The following is an 18,189-nucleotide window of genomic DNA, read 5'->3' on the forward strand; positions in this document are numbered from 1 at the left end:
AAAGTCCTCTCTCTACCATAAACCTGAACCTGTTAGAAGACCTGAGAGGTGGTGGCTTGCTCTAGGCTTCCATCCAAGGTTCCTTGAGGCTTTCATCTGCTTCCTGCTCTGCCTGGAACTGCTCCCTTGATACTAGAGACATCAGCTCCCCACTGGGGTTGCTCATTCTGGAAGAGATGCAGGGGATGTCAGTGTATCTGCTGGTTGTGAACTGCTCTCTGTTGGTGCACTAGGTTGCTTGGCAGGCTCTGGCAGTGCGTCTTGTGCAGGTACAGTTACTGCTGTATGCTCAGTGTCCAAATTACTGACCAGCCCTTGTGCGTAGCAAGCAACTTGGCTATAGGCAGGTAAAAAGAGTCGGCCTTGAAAGCTTGAACCGTGACTTGGGCATCTGGGTCAATGAGTTCAGGGTCTACTAGGGACTGGTGGATTGCAGACACCTGTGATCCCATGTCTATCCATGCAATAACCTTCTCGCCCATACTCACAGTTTCCCTTTGCTCTGGGGGTATCTGGGAGGCATCTGGACCTGAGGACTCTTAGTGTGACCCCAGTGTAATGAACTGCACTCTGTTCATGCTCTTTGGGCAGTTGGCCTTCACATGCCCTAGCTCATTACATTTAAAATGTCACCCCACTGGCTGGTCACTGGAGCAAGGTGAACTCCTAGAGAATGGGGTGGTGGGATGAGAGGGTTTCTGTGGCCTCCCTTGGGGTGCAGAGAGTTGCTCCCTGCGAGGTAGGCCCTTGGATTGCCTCAGCAGTAGGGCTGCTGAGGTCTCATTTTGCTAGTTGCTTCACATAGCTCTGCTCTGGGCATAGGGGTGGGAAGCTTCACATGTTGCCCTTGCCCTTAGCAGCATTTCTCAGCTCCTAGTGGCCAGAAACTGGCCTGGGGCACTGCAAGATTTTGCTGAGAGGTGGGGGCAGCATGCAAAGCCTTCCTCCTCACTCCTCAGCCTTCCAGGGAAGAGACCAGCCAGCTGTTTAAAGCATGAGCTGCTTTCTGCCTAAGGGTCTGGAGATGACCACCTCCTTCCCACCCATTCTAGTGCAACTGTCAGTGATAGAGTTTAGTGAACCAAAGAACAAGATTGTCAAGCCACTGTGCAGTTGAAGGGAATGGGCCTGGTATCTTTTCCCCATCTCCTTTGATCACTCATGAAGGTTAAGCCCTATGTAAGTCTTAATTAAATTGTAAAAAAAATTAGTCTTCCGTTATTCCTAGCAAGTGTCAGTGGTGCTTATGAGTTAAGCTTTAGTCTACATATTCATTTCTGTGGTTTTCCATTTGGACAAAGTTTTAATTCCCTATAGATTTCACCTGATTGACCCAGAGAGAAAGCTGAGTCTGTGTGACTATATGGTCATCAGTTACCATTGCCAACACAAATAAATGGCATCTTTCTAGGTTTATCAGAAGTAATCTGAGTGGGATTCAGATTTTTGATAGACTTCAAAAAATCCCATCAGTGAAATAATACACTGTTTAAAAAGAAAATCAGATTTAAAGCAACAAAGTGTTCTTTAGTTTAGAGAATGCTTTGCTTTCCCCCTTTAAATGCAGAGTAAATGGAAATACTAAATTCTCCTGTTGAAACAGGGGAAATTGTCACTTAAAGTCTGAGTTAAGAATTTTACTTTTCATGGTCTGATGATATTTGCTCCATGTTGTTTCATACAGAAGACTGGAAAGACTGGAAATGAAAAGGTTTCACTTTAGAAATATTGAGAAAAATAAGCTGCATTTTTAAACTTCTGAAAGATTGCAACCAAGCATAGTTGTACTATGCAAAACTCCTTTGAACTATTTTGGATGAGAACACTCATCACGGCACAGTTCACTCATTGTAAAACTCCTTATTCAACAAGGTTTCAAAAGCCTCCATTTGGGCATCTCAATTAACAAATGTATACTAAATGGCCTGATTATCATAGGTGCTGAGCCTCTTTGCAGACCCGCAGTTGTTACATAGGGAGTTGTGAAAGTTCAATACCTCTGAAAGTCAGACCCTTCATGTAGGATTCTACTTTTTGAGCTGAGTATTGAAATTTAGGCACCAAACTGGCCCAAATTCTTTAAAAAATTATGCTTGTGAAAGGTGCCCGATGACCAGCACTGAACACAGAAATTTTCTTATTAGTAGCACAACATGACTCATAGACTCATAGACTCATAGACTTTAAGGTCAGAAGGGACCATTATGATCATCTAGTCTGACCCCCTGCACAGTGCAGGCCACAGAATCTCGCCCACCCCTCTTAGAATAATCCTCTCACCTATGTCTCAGATATTGAAGCCTTCCAATACTTTGAAGGCCCCAACATGCAGAGAGTCCTTCAGCTGTGATCTGTGCCCAATGCTACAGAGGAAGGCGAAAAACCTCCAGGGCCTCTGCCAATCTACCCTGGAGGAAAATTCCTTCCTGACCCCAAATATGGCGATCAGCTAAACCCTGAGCATGTGGGCAAGACTCACCAGCCAGACACCCAGAAAGTTCCCTATAGCAACTCCTATCATCCCTCCATTGACCTTTTTCCAACTGGAAATGAATGGTCAATTAGTTACCAAGATCATGTTATTTCATCCAACCATCCCCTTATCATAGAATCAGAACTGGAAGAGACCTCAGAAGGTCGTCAAGTCCAGCCCTCCGCTCTAGGCAGGACCAATCCCATCTAAATCAACCCGGCCAGGGCTTTGTCAAGCCGAGACTTAAACACCTCTAGGGATGGAGACTCCACTACTTCCCTAGGTAACCCATTCCAATGCTTCACTACCCTCCTAGTAAAATAGTTTTTCCTAATATCCAATCTGGACCTCTCCCACCACAACTTGAGACCATTGCTCCTTGTTCTGCCATCTGTCACTACTGAGAACAGCCTCTCTCCATCCTCTTTGGAACCTCCCTTCAGGAAGTTGAAGGCTGCTATCAAGTCCCCCCTCACTCTTCGCTTCTGCAGACTAAACAGACCCAAGTCCCTCAGCCTCTCCTCGTAGGTCATATGCTCCAGACCCCTAATCATTTTGGTTGCCCTCCGCTGGACCCTCTCCAAAATGATTAGAAGGAAGCAGATGTAGGGGTGAAAGTTCAGTTTTGTCTCTATGCCTCTTCAGTGCTTGACTTCCCTTGTTGTACTGACAATGAGAATGCAAAGAATATTGGTGATGGTCCTGTGTCAGCATTCTTGGCTGTAAGGTTCACTGTATCTTGACCACAAAGGCGCTAAATGTGATATACTGAATGCTTATGTGATGTGTACATTTAATGTCATTTCCAAAATGATAGAACTACCAGTGCGGTAAGTCACTAATCACAAGCAGGTTCAGGGGGACTAAAAACAGCAGGATCTCCAAAATTATTAGGATGTTGACTGGGATGTGGCTTTTATTCCATTGCTCTGTGCAGAAGATAGAAGAATTCAAATAAAAAGGAAGGTCAAGCAAAACAATTTTTTGCAGAATCTGCTAAGAATTTTGTCCAGTAAAGTTATAGAGAGGAGTGCCTGATATTCAAAGATTAGCACATCTCTACCCAATACATATATATATTTAAGAGAAGACTTTATTTGAGAAATCTTTAGCTCTATGAAGCTACCATGGTTTATATACCAAGTAAATGCAGGCTTAGTCTTACAAGTAAGATCAGTATGCAATACATACAAATGAAACTTGTAAAGAGACTCCACAGGGAACTTCTGTGTTCTTGCAGAAGGTGTCAGTGCTTTATCATTCTTCACTCTCTTTTTCTGTCCACTCTGGATTGGCATCTCTCCCTTAACTGTCCAGATTGGGCACTTTGGGTATAATCCTGCTCCTACCCTGAAGTCAGTTCCAAAGTTCCCATTTACTCCATTGGGATAGAATCAAGTTCTTTGTAAGCCCTTATTTTGGATAAAGATTTCCTATAATTTGGTTGCACAAGCCAGTTTACATTGTTTTGAGAAAATGACCCTATCAACACAATATATGTTGCCAGTGCATATGTAGTGTAGCCTGTAACACTTCCATAGTGTTATGCAGATAATTTAATAGTATATGGCTCTGTAGTTGTTTTAATATCATTTTGGTTTCCACTTTTTTTTTCTAAAATATATTTATTACAAATTTTAGAAGTGACTTTTCTAAAAAATGTTTAGATATAGATTCTTAAAAATTCCTAATAAGATTATTAAAGGAAAGCCAGATGGTTGTTTACACTACTTAAAATATCCACTATGTTAAATGCATTTTAATAGGTTTACTCTCCAAGTAAATGTGATTTAGACAGAAAAATGTAAAAGGTAAATTTTGGAAGGACCAACATTTTTCATTTTGAATTTCTTTGCTAGAGATTGTAAAGCAAGCTTTGCAAGTGGGGTACCTTGAAATTTGGGTCAAAATTGATGGTGCTTGATGCCCCAACATGAAATGTTCTTGTGGGACTGGCCTTTGGAGCCTAAATATGTAACCTGTTTTTCAAATTTGTTGAGCTCTCAGAAACTCCCCCTGAATTTAGGCCATGCACAAAAGGACTTAACTATGGATTTAGGAACCTACTAATTTTTTTTTTTAAACTTGGCTTTAGCCATTTAGCTTCTATACAGTCATAAAATTCAGAGTTGAAAGATATGATGCATGTTGGAGCTACAAGGGGCTTTGTGCAATGAACTGCCACCTTGAACAGACCCCGCGCTGCTATATGGCATGGGGGGCAGGTTTCCTTTATCACACAAATCCTCATTTGCGCTACTTGGGTTTAACAGTGAATCACTGAACTACTTGCCCCTAAAAGAATGACATTAACACATTTCAATTTTATGTGAAATGTAAACATTTACATTTATCCTTAATGTAAAACCATGTAATGAGCAATGTAAGCAAAGCAGCATACCTGATGTGTGGATTTCTTAGGGCAGAGAGCATTTTTAGCAAAGAATAATTGTTAAAATGATCCAAAGAGAATAACAGGCTGAAACTGCATCAGCTATATTTATAAATACATGAAGTAAGAGCTCAGTAAGACAGTTTTCCAAGATATCTACAATAAAATATTATCCAAATCCAGAGAGGAAATCAGTTTAGCTCTGATTCTTTAGCTATTTAAATTTTACTTCTAAAGGCTTATCAGAATGCGCTATATTCTCTGACTCATGATTTACTGCATTTAACACAATCTCTGTTGCAGGTTACTTAGTTATAGAAAATCCATCAAGTAAGTTGACTAAAGATTTTTATATTATGGCTATCAATTCACTAGTTCGATAAGTGTGAATGTGTGGTTTCTTCTTCTGTGTTTATTACAAAAAACTCCAAGCCACGTATAAATCATAAAAGCATGACTAATTGCATGGTAATTGGAGAAATGCTTTCTCTCTCTCTGGGGTGAAGCCTGCATGTCTGTGTTTTAGCTTGGGAAGTAATACAGGGATATTTAAACTCCTTGGGGTTTAAAAACCATGTCATTATGAGAATGAGGTCACTGCAATATTTTATAGGTCTAAAACCTTGCAATGTATAAAATGTTGTCTGTGCAGCAAAGAAATATTATATACTTTAGAATTACAAAGATAACTTTACAAACTTCATTAAAATCAAAACTCTGCATCAGAATGGTAAATCTATTAAAAATAATCCAACTCAACAGGAAGTCAAAGCTAACAACTAGATCAGGAGGAGTAATAGAGCAAGAAGACACTCTTATTTTGAAATATTCTAAACAAATCAAATAACTACACTATCAGTGATTTATGTTATTTTATCTCTGTAAATATCAATTATTTTAAACTGAATAACAATTTCTTTTGGTAAGCCAGTGGTTAAATGAAAAACAAATCAACTAAAACCCAACTTGCATATGTGTCTAACTCCTCTGTCATTACTTCTAGGCCAATAAGCAAGAAATCCTTCCTACAACATGTCGAAGAACTTTGCACAGACAACAACCTGAAGTTTCAAGAAGAATTTTTGGTATGTTACTAGCAGTTGTCACAACATTGCAAGACCTCCAATCGTGTCATGTGTCACATTTCATGTCCATTTTAAGCATGCCAGGCCATGAAGGACTGTGGCCTTGATAATCAATACCCAATTACTAGGATGATTGTTTAGAAAGTAATATTACACTGATTTAGGTTGTGCAGTCTTCACTGCAACGTGATCAGAATTATTCAACTAGTGTGTCAGCAAAAGATGGTCTTCTTTAACCCTTCCTGCTATGACACTATCCTTAGTAATCAGCTAGATTGTGACATTAAAGTGATATTTCTAAAAATGTATTTTGAGAATATTTTCTTTATAATTTTTTTGCTTTACATATCATGCTATTGTTCAATTTTGAAAAAAAATCTCAGCTTTATGCTTAGATCAAAATATAATATGTATCGAACTGTAACTGATTGTATAGGTTGTTATCATACAGGTTTCATTCAAGAACTATCTAATTGCTCTAAACAACATAATTTTCTTCAGGAATAAAAGCCTAATATATATAACTGACATTTTCTGAAAGGTCAGAGCCTAATCATATTCCCATAAAAGTCAGTAGGAATTTTCTCTTTGGCTTCAATGGGAGTAGAACTAGGTCCATACATTTTCATTTCTTTACAAATAATAAGCCAAATTCTACTTGTCTTGCTCTTATGAAGAGAGCAAGTGAGACTGAAACTGCTCTTGTAGCTACAGACAGCAGCATTTGAGCCAATAACTCCACAAGTTGTCTGACTCCAGTTGAAAAATGATTAATTTTCAAAGTACACATGACATGTAAACCTACGATTTCAACACTATATTTAAATCTCAACTAAACTTTTCACTGTTTTCTTAAGTAACTTTTCTTAAGTAACTTTACTTTTATGGAGCTATCTAATTTAAATTATTTGTATACTTTATCTGTTCTTTTCGATATTTCAGAATCTTTATCATCATCATGTTTAACACATGCCGTAATTTGTCAATCTCCAATGACTTTGCCATTTTGGATTTATAGATTTGTCATGAATTGCTTTCTATTTGGATTTATAAAGATGAAGAATAAAACAATTGACTTTTATACCACTAGATTATAATATTTCAGTCTCTCTGGAAAAAACAACAATAGTGTGAAAAGATTAATGGCATTTCCTACAGCTTTTTGGCTATGCTCCTTAAGGCTTATTGGATTAAATTTAATAATAATAAAAAGGACCATAACATTCTTCTGAGGAGTAATGCAGAGGAAGCATTTCTTTTCAGAAGTAGAAGTGTTATTTCACTAGAACAGGAGCAATTATAATTATATTATGCATGAAAAGTTTTCCTAGCAATAGCATTTTCACATTTTAATGTTCATCACTGCAAAATTTCTAATGTTACTTTTTAGGCATTATAGTTCCACAACAATTATAGTGTTAAAGGTTACAGCATTGAAATGACTTACAATCTAACATAGACTATTATGTTCTATCCAGTAGTAGCAGTAGAAAGAGCATGTTTTAAAACTTTAAACAAATGCAGGTAGCAAATTTAATTTAACTCAACCAAATTAATTGGTTGATTTAACCAATTATTGAACGAACTCTTAATTAACCAAAGGTTATGTCTGCACTACATTGTAAATCCAGGTTAGTGGGACCCAGGCTTATGTGTAGATATTGTACAATGCAGATCTCCTGACTCAATACACCAGAAAATGTCAGGGATTGAACTTGAGTCCCAGCAGGACTTGGGCTCTGGCCCCCTTCCATAAGAGGTCGTAGGACCCAGGTCCTCAGTACTTGTTCATTCAAATCAGACTGATTTATCTGTGAACAGAAGTGAAGCTTGAGCTCAAATCTGAGGCAGAGCTAAGAGTGCACTGTAGATATACCCACAATGTTTATGTGACAGTTAGATTTGTACTGTACTTCAGTTTTCCCAAATCCAGAATGTAGCAAAGATCTGTCAGATGGCTTGTCTGAAGCCATCCAGCCTTCAAGGGCATGTTCTACTCCTGGGGAACGGCATATTCACTGTGCAGACAAGAAGGCTGTAAGGAGGCATGCTAATTGCTAGTGGTGAGCCTGCTTCACCCATTTTCTAAACTCTAAATTTTCTTAAGGATTGCCATATTTCCTGAGACCTATGGAAAATCAGGCTTCTGTGGTATTCAATACTGTTATAATCAGTATTTGACAAAATATATTTCTTAGTGCTATTGATCAGTGAACATGTCTGTTGCCTGCAAATATCATTTCAACAAAAGTACCCATCTTACTCTAAGGCTACGTCTACACTGGCAGCTTCTTGCACAAGAAGGCTGTGTCTGCACTGGGCCACTTGTTCCGGAAAAAAGCCGCTTTTCCGGAATAAGCTGCGAGCTGTCTACACTGGCCCTTGAATTTCCGGAAAAGCAACGATGCTCTACTGTACAAAATCAGCCGCTATTCCGGAAAAACTATTCTGCTCCTGCTCAGGCATAAGTCCTTATTCCGGAACACTGTTCCAGAAAAGGGCCAGTGTAGACAGCCCAGTAGTCTTTTCCGGAAAAAAGCCCCGATCGCGAAAATGGCAATCGGGGCTCTTTTCCAGAAAAGCGCGTCTACATTGGCCACAGACGCTTTTCCGTAAAAAGGGCTTTTCCGGAAAAGCAGCCTGCCAGTGTAGACGCTCCTTTTCCGGAAAAACTGAAAACGGAATAGTATTTCGTTTTAAGCATTTCCTGAAATTCATGCCAGTGTAGACACAGCCGAACTGTTTTGTGGAAGAGTTCTTGCACAAAAAGTCTTCCAAAAGAGCGCGTCTACACTGGCATGTGCTTTTGCACAAGAGATGTGCTTTTGCGCAAGAGCATCTATGGCAATCTGGATGTTCTCTTGCACAAGAAAGCTCTGATGGCCATTTTAGCCATAGGGGATTCTTGTACAAGAAATTCATGTTGCCTGTCTATACTGCCCTCTTGCGCAAGAGCTCTTGCTCTAGAGGGCTTATTCCTCGTGGGGAGAGGAATAACTCTTCCAGAAGAAGTCCTGTTTTCCGACGCTAGACTGTAAATTTACTTGCACAAGAACACGCGTGCAGTGTAGACACCTGGCAAGTTTTTGGCAAGAACAGCTGTTCTTGCACAAGAAACCACCAGTGTAGACGTAGCCTAAAAGTTCTCTGATATAGAGAGCATAATAACTTATTTGTAAAGTTTATAAGCCTACCAAAAAACATTCCTTCTGTAACACATCATCATTGAATTTGAGACTCCACATAATCATTATCCTGTGCTAAAATAATCAGTTGGGGTTGAACTTCATCTTGGTTCCGAGATCTGGCACAGGGCCATTAGCACCAAGTAAAAGCTGAGATGAGGTAGATCAAGGCATATGGGCATAGTTAGAGCAGTAACATAGCCCTGGTCTACACTAGGGAATTATTTCGAAATAACTCCCCTTATTTCAAAATATCAGGCAGAGCATCCACACTACCAAGACTGTTGTTTTGAAATAATGGGCTGGTTATTTCAAAATAATAACTCCTGCTTTCCACGAGGAATAATGCTTATTTTAAAATAGCGGTAGTGTGGCTGCTCCACTGCTGCCACACGTTGGACCTCTCTTGTCCAGCATCTCAGGGCCTGACCAGTCCTAGATGAAGGAATTTGTTGGACAACAGGAGGTCCCTGACCCCAGTCTCTCAGCCCGCTATTCCTCCCTGCCGCTAGCTCCTTCAGCCCAGCTGGTCTATCTGCAGGCCAGCCCCAGGCCTGGCTCCCCAGCCGGGCAGCTCCAGCCCCACTGCCAAACAGAATGTTTCCCAATTGGGCTGCCGTAGCCCCAGCCCTGCTGCCAAGCAGCCACGTGGCCACAACTGTGCTGATTCTGTTGGGCTGCCATGGCTGGGTTCCCCTTCTGGGCTGCTGTGGCACAGCCCTGGCCCTGCTGCCGAGCAGCAGGCAGTCCCAATCACACTGCCACTGCCACTGCCACTGCTACCGTCACCCAGACTGCTGCAGCCCCACTGCTAGCAGACTTACAAAGTTGCACCAGGCTCTCGTCTGATGGCCCTTGTGCCCTGGGGCTCTCTCATTCAGGAACATCCATGGTCATGCCAAACCATGGATGAGAAAATCCTGGATTTGGGAGGTGCAACCTGTATTTTTAGGATTTGGGAGGTGCAACCTGACTCTCCAGAGACATTCAAAATAATTACTCTCTAGTGCTTCCTGGGGCTCTAAGTTGAGGTAGCACATCTACATTAATGGAGCCTGCCCTGGACTAATTTTCCCTGTAGTGGGGACACGCTATTTTGAAATTATTATTTTGGGAGTTATTATTTTAAAATATGTTATTTTGAAATAGTTTCCTAATATAGACAGGCTCATAGGGTGCCTCTGCATTGGAAGTGAAGGTCAGGCAAGTGAAGTCAAATTGGCAAGTGAAGGTCAGGCTCATGGGGAATGTGCACTTAACAGAGAAATAATGGCCTGAACTCCTGCCACAGAGTTTGGGAAAATGCCTCACCCCTTGCTTACTTCTCACACAAAATCCAGTTACAGAAGCTTTGTGTAAAGAGAGGAGACTATAAACCTTATAAATGTATTTTATCCATTTCTAGCTTTACTTTCCTGTCATTATTGCATTTCAACCTCTAGAGATCAACTGGGCTCTACCAAGTAGAGCCAGTTACAAGATCAGTATATCAGTATTTTATAAATTAAAATTTTATTTACAAAAGAAAGAAACATAATTTGACTGAATTAAAAATACATTCTGGAAATGGCCACAGGTTCTCTCCAGGGCAAGATTTACAACAGACAGTATTAATTGGAAGACAAAACCATAGCTAAATCTTTTTCTTAACATGTGTGTTCCATAATTCTGACATTTTCTATATTGACTTTGTGTCTGTTAACCACACTGTTTAATCCTTTAACATACATTGAAATAAGTTTAATAATACCAACTATTATGTATAAGTTTCAAAGTGGTAGCTATATTAGTCTGTTTCAGTACAAACTATGAGGTGCCACAGGACTCCTTGTTATTATATAAAGACATTTGTAAATGTAAAGGGTGAATTGCTAACCTTTTCTATGGAAACAAGATGAATAAAATCATTGAGTTGTATAGAAACGTATGGGCCTACAGAGATTTAAGAAGATTTTCAAAGGCACTAAGGGGAGTGAGTCACACGCTCTCGTGGACTTTTAATGGAAGACGAGCACCAAATTCATCTTTGCAAATCTCCTCCTATGTGATTTCACAGGAAGAGCTTGGCACTGCCATATCTCCTAATACTGAGTCCTGTGTCTTAACCGTAAGACCATTCTTCCTTGGTAGAAGAAGAGCACGGGGAGTTGTACTGTCAAGGATAAATTTATTAAGCCCATTCAGTCTTCCCGGTTCAGGGCATAGACTTCTCATTAGCTGGAAGTAGGATGACATTTCCCATGTAATATAACTGCACATATAGAATACATTGTATATAACTGCCTCATCGGAGCCTCAGGGGTGAGCTATTGTTGGACATAAGATATGGAACTAGATGGTTTATTTTCCTTATTGTTGGGTGGCTTGTTTCATTATAGCAATTATTATATTTTATGACAAAAATTAACCAAATCTAATAAGAAAATAAAGTACAGTAAATTATGCTGTCCTCTATGGCCTTATGCCCACCTAGGTCTGGGTGCATGCTAAAGTAAGTATTCGTGAATAATAGTTTGAAAACAAACACCATTGCTATTTGACATAATTAATTATTTTATTTGCTGTTTGTGACTATACATAAAATTCTGGTGTCAAGAATATTCACAGATGGGGAAACGCTCATAAAATCTCATGCAGACTTGCATTTGACAAGAATTAGCATCAGGGTTTTTGCACAGCCATTTCAAAAGCTTTTCTGGCTTTAGGGATAATTCAACCAGGAAGCAGAAATAATGTTAAGTGAAGGTGGTGATCAGTTACACAGCACAAATGGCATATTATGAATGACAAATACTGAAAACAATAGGTACAGATAATCCTGGGGTGGGCAATAATTTTTGATGGGGGGGGGACACTCCAAGAATTTGGAAAGTGGTCAAGGGCCACACTCTCCCATATTAATGGAAGTGTGGGGTGTGGGATGGAGACTGGGTACAAAAATGAGATTGCAGTAAGGGGGTGCAGAAGAGGGTGTGGGGTCTGGGAGGGAGTTTGGGTGAAGGAGGCAGTTGTTTGGGGTAGGGGACTAGAGTGCAGGGGTTTGGATTGTGACTTTGGGCAAGAAAGGATTGTGACCTGGGACAGGGGAGCAGGGTACAGGAGGGGGTAGAGGGGTTTGGATTATGACCTGGGGCAGAGGATTGGGGTGCAGGATCTGGGAGGGGATATAGATGTAGGAGGGGGGGAAAGGCAGACTCTGGCCAGGAGATTAACAGCTTGACTCCCAGCCAGCAGCCTTCTTAAGTGGACTGGCACTTGTAACCTGGGGTAGGGGACTAGAGTGCAGGACTTTGGGTTGTGACCTTGGGCAAGAAGGGGTTGTGACCTGGGGTAGGAGAGTAGGGTGCAGAGGCCATGAGGTTTTTAAATAGCTAGCAGCCTCAGGGAAGGGGAGAAGGGTCTTCGCAAGCTGCCCATTGACAACAAGCAGTTCCCATTGGCCAGAAACTGGCCAATGGGATTGTGCTGGGAGCAAGGGCAATGCAGGAATCCTCTCAGCTATTCAAACAAAGTCCCACAGCAGCTGCTTTTCTTGGCAGCATGCAGGGGGCAGGAAGGAAACAGCCTGGGGCTCTGCCCCTGCGCCCACAGGCCAGATCCAGCAGCTTGATGGGCTGGATCCAACTCGTGGAGGGTATTTTACTCAGGCTTGAGCTAATTATTTGTTAGCAATTCATAGTTTGAAATATGCTTACATAAATCATCAAATAATGAAGAAAAACATTAGTTAGTCTGGTTGTGGATAATTTGCGAACAGAAAAAATTCTGTCCAAGGGTTTTTGTGTAGTGTTCATGACCATGATAAATGAACGACACATACATTTTGTCACCTTTGACAAAATAGCTGATTTCGTGGAATATTTTCTTCTTCCTGCTTTTAAATACTAGAAAACTCTGCTTTTATATATAATACTAGTCAATTAGCCCTTCATAAGATGGGATTTTCAGGTCTTCTCTCCTGAGCTCTCTCGCTCCGTCTCTCTCTCTCTCTGTCTCTCTCTCTCTCTCTCTCTCTCCTCCTACTGCCTCCCCCCCTCTCTCTCAGCCGCTGTGGGGGAGGAGGGGCAGGGCGGTGACGTACACGGCCAGAGGGTGGGGTCACCGCCCCCCTTCCCCTCTCCCACAGCGGCCTGGCTGAGGGGCACACCACTCAGTGCCACGGTGGGAGGAGGAAGGGGGGGCGGTGACGTACACGGCCCCGCCCCCCTTCCCGACCCATCAGGGCTCAGCTGAGCGGCGCAGCGCCAGAGCCTCAGCTGGGCCACGGCGGGGGAGCAAGCGGACCCCAAAAGGCCACTTGCCACCCAGGGCCCAACTGAGCGGCGCTCACGCCGGGGCTAGAGTTGCCAGGTGTCCGGTTTTCTACCGGACAATCCAGTATTTGCGCCCTCTCTTTGGTAAAAAAATTCAGAAAATACCAGACATGTGCAATGTCCGGTATTTTGTGAATTTCCAGCTGGGCACCAGAGGGAAGCCTGGCGAGGGTGGGGGAGCAACTGGGAGGTGGAGCACGATTGGCTTTGGGAGCCCTAGGTCATGCGCAAAAGGCGGATGGGGTGGGGTGGGGTGGGGTGGGGCGGGGGCCAGGACTCCCAGCCACACCGCCCCCGCCCGGCTTTTGCATGGGACCAGAGACTCCCAGCACCAATCGTGGCCCATCTCCAAGCTGGGAGCATCTGGTTGTGAGCAGAACCTGGGTGGTGGGAGTGGCTACCAGACCTGCCCCTGCCACTGCCACTGCCCCCGCCCCCGCCCAGCTTCTGCTGGCAAGTAAAGGGAGCGCCTGTTGGACTCCGGCTGCGGCCAGTGGCTTCACCCCCCCCCCCTCGCGCCAGGTTTGCTTCCTGCCCCCCCTTCCTCTGTCCCCCCTCCTCCCGTCCAGCCCCACAGCCCCTGATTCCCCCCCCAACTCTGCTCCCCGCCCCCTCTTCCTGCTGGACAGCCCCATGGTCCCCGGACACCCCCCCCCATCAGCCCTGCTTCCCACCCCCTTTCCTCCCGGCCCTCCCATCCTCTCCTCCAGCCCCACAGCCCCCGACCCCTCCCCAGCTCTGCTTCCCTCCAACCCCGCCCCCCTCCCGGCTGGTCCCCCTCCCCCGGACAAGCGTATCCAGTTTTTTAGCAGGGTCTACCTGGCAACCCTAGCCGGGGCTCAGCTGAGCGGCACAGAGCTCAGCCGAGCCACCATGAAGCGAGGGAAAGGGGGCGGGGCATGGCCGTGTATGTCAGCATTACAGACTCACAGACACTGGGCTACTATACAGGCAGTCCCCGGGTTATGTACAAGATAGGGACTGTAGGTTTGTTCTTAAGTTGAATCTGTATGTAAGTTGGAACTGGCGTCAGCCGCTGCTGAAACTCATCAGTTTCAACCACGGCTGAATCTGGATGCCAGTTCTGACTTACATACAGATTCAACTTAAGAAACCCAGGTGTCCCCAAGTCAGCTGCTGCTGAAACTGATCAGCGGCTGATTCCAGGAAGCCTGGGGCAGAGCAACTCTGACTCGGGCTTCCTGTAGTCAGCAGCTGGTCAGTTTCAGCAGCGGCTGACTTGGGGACACCTGGGGCAGAGCAGCTGGGGTGCTGCTGGGTTGCTCCAGTAGCGCGGCTCCTCGGCTCTACTGGAGCAACCCAGCAGCACCCCAGCTGCTCTGCCCCAAGCGTCCTGATTCAGCCGCTGCTGAAACTGACCAGCAGCAGCTGAATCAGGACGCCTGGGGCAGAGCAGCTGGGGTGCTGCCGGGTTGGTCCGGAGCAGCGCTGCGGGACCAACCCAGCAGCCCCCAGCTGCTCTACCCCAGGGGTAGGCAAGAAAAGCCTGGTCTGCTGGGGGGGCACTAGCTGCTCCCCTCCCCAGCAGACCAGGGGGACAGGAGCAAAGCCTTGGAGCACACCCGCAACGGGACAGCCCAAGCGCACCTGGGCTGTTCCGCTGGGGGCGTGCTCCAAGGCTTTGCTCCCCGTCTCCCTGCAGATCAGGCGCGCTTGGGCTATCCCGCTGCGGGCGTGCTCCAAGGCTTTGCTCCTGTCCCCCTGGTCTGCTGGGGGGGGGGTCCAGCAAAGCCGCTGGACCCCCCCAGCAGACCGGGGACACCAGAGCAAAGCTGCCGCCTGGGCGGCTTTGCTCGTTTGCCCGGGAGCAAAGCCGCCCAGGTGGTGGCTTTGCTCGGGTGTCCCTGGTCTGCTGGGGGGGGGGGGTCCAGTGGCTTTGCTGGGCCCCCCAGCAGACCAGGGGGACCGGGAGAAGCTTTTTTCGCCCCGGAGGACACGGGTGGGGACCCGCCGCCTGTGAGCTCCGGGGCGAGAAAAGCCCCGTTCATAAGTGCGGATCCGACATAAGTCGGATCCGCGTAAATCGGGGACTGCCTGTATATATGATAATTTCATCAAATACTTCTTCCATGTGAATAATAAACCTATCTGTCCCTGAGTAATAGAGTTCATGAACAGTTATGAAACTATGGTTCACTTGTTACTGAACCCAAAATAACTCTGTCCAGCCCCCTCAGGAACAGGTCAGTGAGCAATAACTAATTGCCAGTTGTCTCTATTTGATTAAATGCTCACTAGTTCTCATACTGTGGCAGGAACTCTCTTAAGCTACTGGAATTAGAAAAAGGCATTACTCAAAAGTCACATAAGACATTGTTGCCACGTTATAGACATCATGAAAAGATAGGAAAAACACACAAAAGGTGATAGTCTGACTTTATCCAGACTTTTAAAGGTGAAAGTTCATGTAAGCTTAAGTTGTTCAACTTGACAGTGTTTTCTGCAACTGACAATGTTGATGTAACTAGGATTGACAGTGAGGTGAAATGCTTCTGCATTGCCTCCAGCTGCCCTTAGAAGTGTAACATAGAACTGAAAAGTCCTTCCTTTTACTAGAGTGACCATATGGGGGGGATATTATATGTGGGGTCAGATCCATTTGCAATAATGAGCAAAAAAGCAAATGTAAAGGTTTCCTAACAAATATAAATCACCTTACAGGAACTACCCAAGTTTCTTCAAGACCTTGCTTCAACTGATGCTGATCTGCCTTGGAACAGGTCTAAGAATCGATTTCCAAACATAAAGCCATGTATGTGTTTACTAACTGGTCTCTCTTTTTATGCTGTAACTGTAGAAGTACCATATATGTTTGGTATGCATCTAAATTTTTCTATTGGCCTTTCTGTGATATGTTATTATAATAATGTACGTTTTACATAACAATTTGCTATAAAATAATATGTTTTTGTTCACTACTATGAGTAAGGGTTCTTTGTGAATGGCTTTAAACGTACTCTCCCAGCTTTAGCGTGCAGGTACAAGAAACTATAGTCCAAATAGTTTCTTAGCTTTGTAATTTAAGCCAATAGCAAACTCTTCAACATTATTCCTGGACTTTTCCCCTTAGTTAAAAGTGAGTTAAGTGTAAAATCCACATGTTTATGCATTTATTTTTTCCTGGGAGCCTGGTAATGCTTTCTGATGGCTCCTTGCAAATATGCTGCAAGAGTTCCATTGGAGATCAGAGAGACTGTATGATAACTTATAAGCCAAGGCTAGATTTTATCGCAGGAGACAGGAGTCTGTCTCTCTGTACTCAACCCTGCTTCATTTTTCAGTTAATAAGACAAGAAATGCCATTATTATTTTAAGCATTAACTGTGATGTGAGATGGGGGGCATGGCATTCCTCTGTTAATGTAGCTACATTCTGTGCTATTAACTTTACAGAACAGCTGTTCCTGTTATCTGCAGTGTGGTTCAACACATATTCTGTATTTTAATTGACAATTGCTAAAAACTGATATTCATATTATCCTATAACATGTTGTCAAAAGTGCTTCAGAAATTTGTTTCATAATATCCTTTCTTTTTATTGGTTTGTAGAAGCAAGTGTCAAGAAACAGATAATTGATGTCAGCATGTACCTATTCAGAATTGTTTTAACACGACATCTTTCCTATTTTTCATCACTTCTGTATACTCAGAATAGGCCAAGTTCTGAAATCCTTCCTCAATTTTTACTCAGTTCTCACACTGATTTCCTGTAATGGGATTTGCCTAAGGGTAGCAGGATATAACAGGACACACACATATAAATGATTAGGCCCTTGTCTTATAGTCTAGTCTACATGGAGGATCCCTTCACCATTGCAGTAGCTCTGCAAAGGCATAGTAGGTCTGCTTGCATGCATCAGATTGCAGGAATAAGCCCTTAAAAATTGCATTAGAATTAATTAGAATGAGAAAAATGTGTAATTGGGAATTCATTGAAATGTATAAATCAAGGGACAAGAGCGATTATACAATAAAACAGGATGGTGAAACAATTCTTGCAAGTTGCAATTACTGTTTTATTTTGCCAGGGCGTATTTAATAAAATTAGCTAAACTTACATTCACATTAATTTTGAATTCTCCATATCATAATAACATCTGATGCTTATCACTGTAATTTATAAGTAAACATCACAATTAAATAGTCTTTATTTCTGCCATAGATAATAACAACAGAGTAAAGCTGATAGCTGATGCTGGTATTCCAGGATCTGATTACATCAATGCCAGCTATGTGTCTGTAAGTTGGAAGTCTCTCATAATGCTCATCACATTTTTTTCTATTTTTATTTGCTTTTTCAAAAGTGACTTAAAAGGGAATATCTTTTATATCAAAACATGCTTCTCATGGGTTTTTTTTCCATCCACTGCAGCTGCTGTGGCCAGACTTCTACTTCTGTCACTATGAGTTCATGTGTCTGTGTGTATCATTGAACATAATTAGTTTTAAAATGTTTAATTTGATTTGTGCATTTTTATTGTTGGGTTGTGTTTATTAATAGTAAAACAACCGTAGTCAGCTAATTCATTTCTGGAAATTATCCCAGCCTGTTCCCATTGAAGCCACTTGTAAAAATCCCATTGATGTCAGTGGTGCAGGGTACAATGCTATTTTACATATTTTGGTTAAGGATCTGGGGTATTGTACAAAAAAGTTGCTATGTAAAAATAAATAAAGCTGAGCTGAATATTCCTATAACATATTTTTATGGTTATCTTTAT

The 18,189-nt window shown here is 42.9% G+C and overlaps 1 protein-coding gene and 1 long non-coding RNA gene across 12 annotated transcripts in view; one reads left to right on the forward strand and one right to left on the reverse strand.

Annotated features, from left to right (window-relative positions):
• The window catches only part of PTPRQ (protein tyrosine phosphatase receptor type Q), a 209,920-nt gene that overhangs the window by 176,930 nt on the left and 14,801 nt on the right, over positions 1-18,189 (forward strand). For 6 of the 9 annotated variants that reach the window (XM_075932438.1, XM_075932405.1, XM_075932428.1 and 3 more), the window contains 4 exons: positions 5,169-5,195; positions 5,869-5,950; positions 16,131-16,221; positions 17,631-17,707. In XM_075932438.1, coding sequence (XP_075788553.1) covers positions 5,169-5,195; positions 5,869-5,950; positions 16,131-16,221; positions 17,631-17,707 — 277 coding nt within the window. Of the gene's footprint in view, positions 1-5,168; positions 5,196-5,868; positions 5,951-16,130; positions 16,222-17,630; positions 17,708-17,840; positions 18,170-18,189 lie in introns of those variants that run through there. The other 3 variants (XM_075932410.1, XM_075932418.1, XM_075932455.1) reach the window with 2 other exon arrangements.
• Positions 1-18,189, reverse strand: part of LOC142829952 (uncharacterized) — an 84,380-nt gene that overhangs the window by 30,989 nt on the left and 35,202 nt on the right. The window lies entirely within an intron of this gene.

The sequence above is a fragment of the Pelodiscus sinensis genome, chromosome 1 (assembly GCF_049634645.1).
Source record: "Pelodiscus sinensis isolate JC-2024 chromosome 1, ASM4963464v1, whole genome shotgun sequence".
NCBI classification, from domain to species: domain Eukaryota; kingdom Metazoa; phylum Chordata; order Testudines; family Trionychidae; genus Pelodiscus; species Pelodiscus sinensis.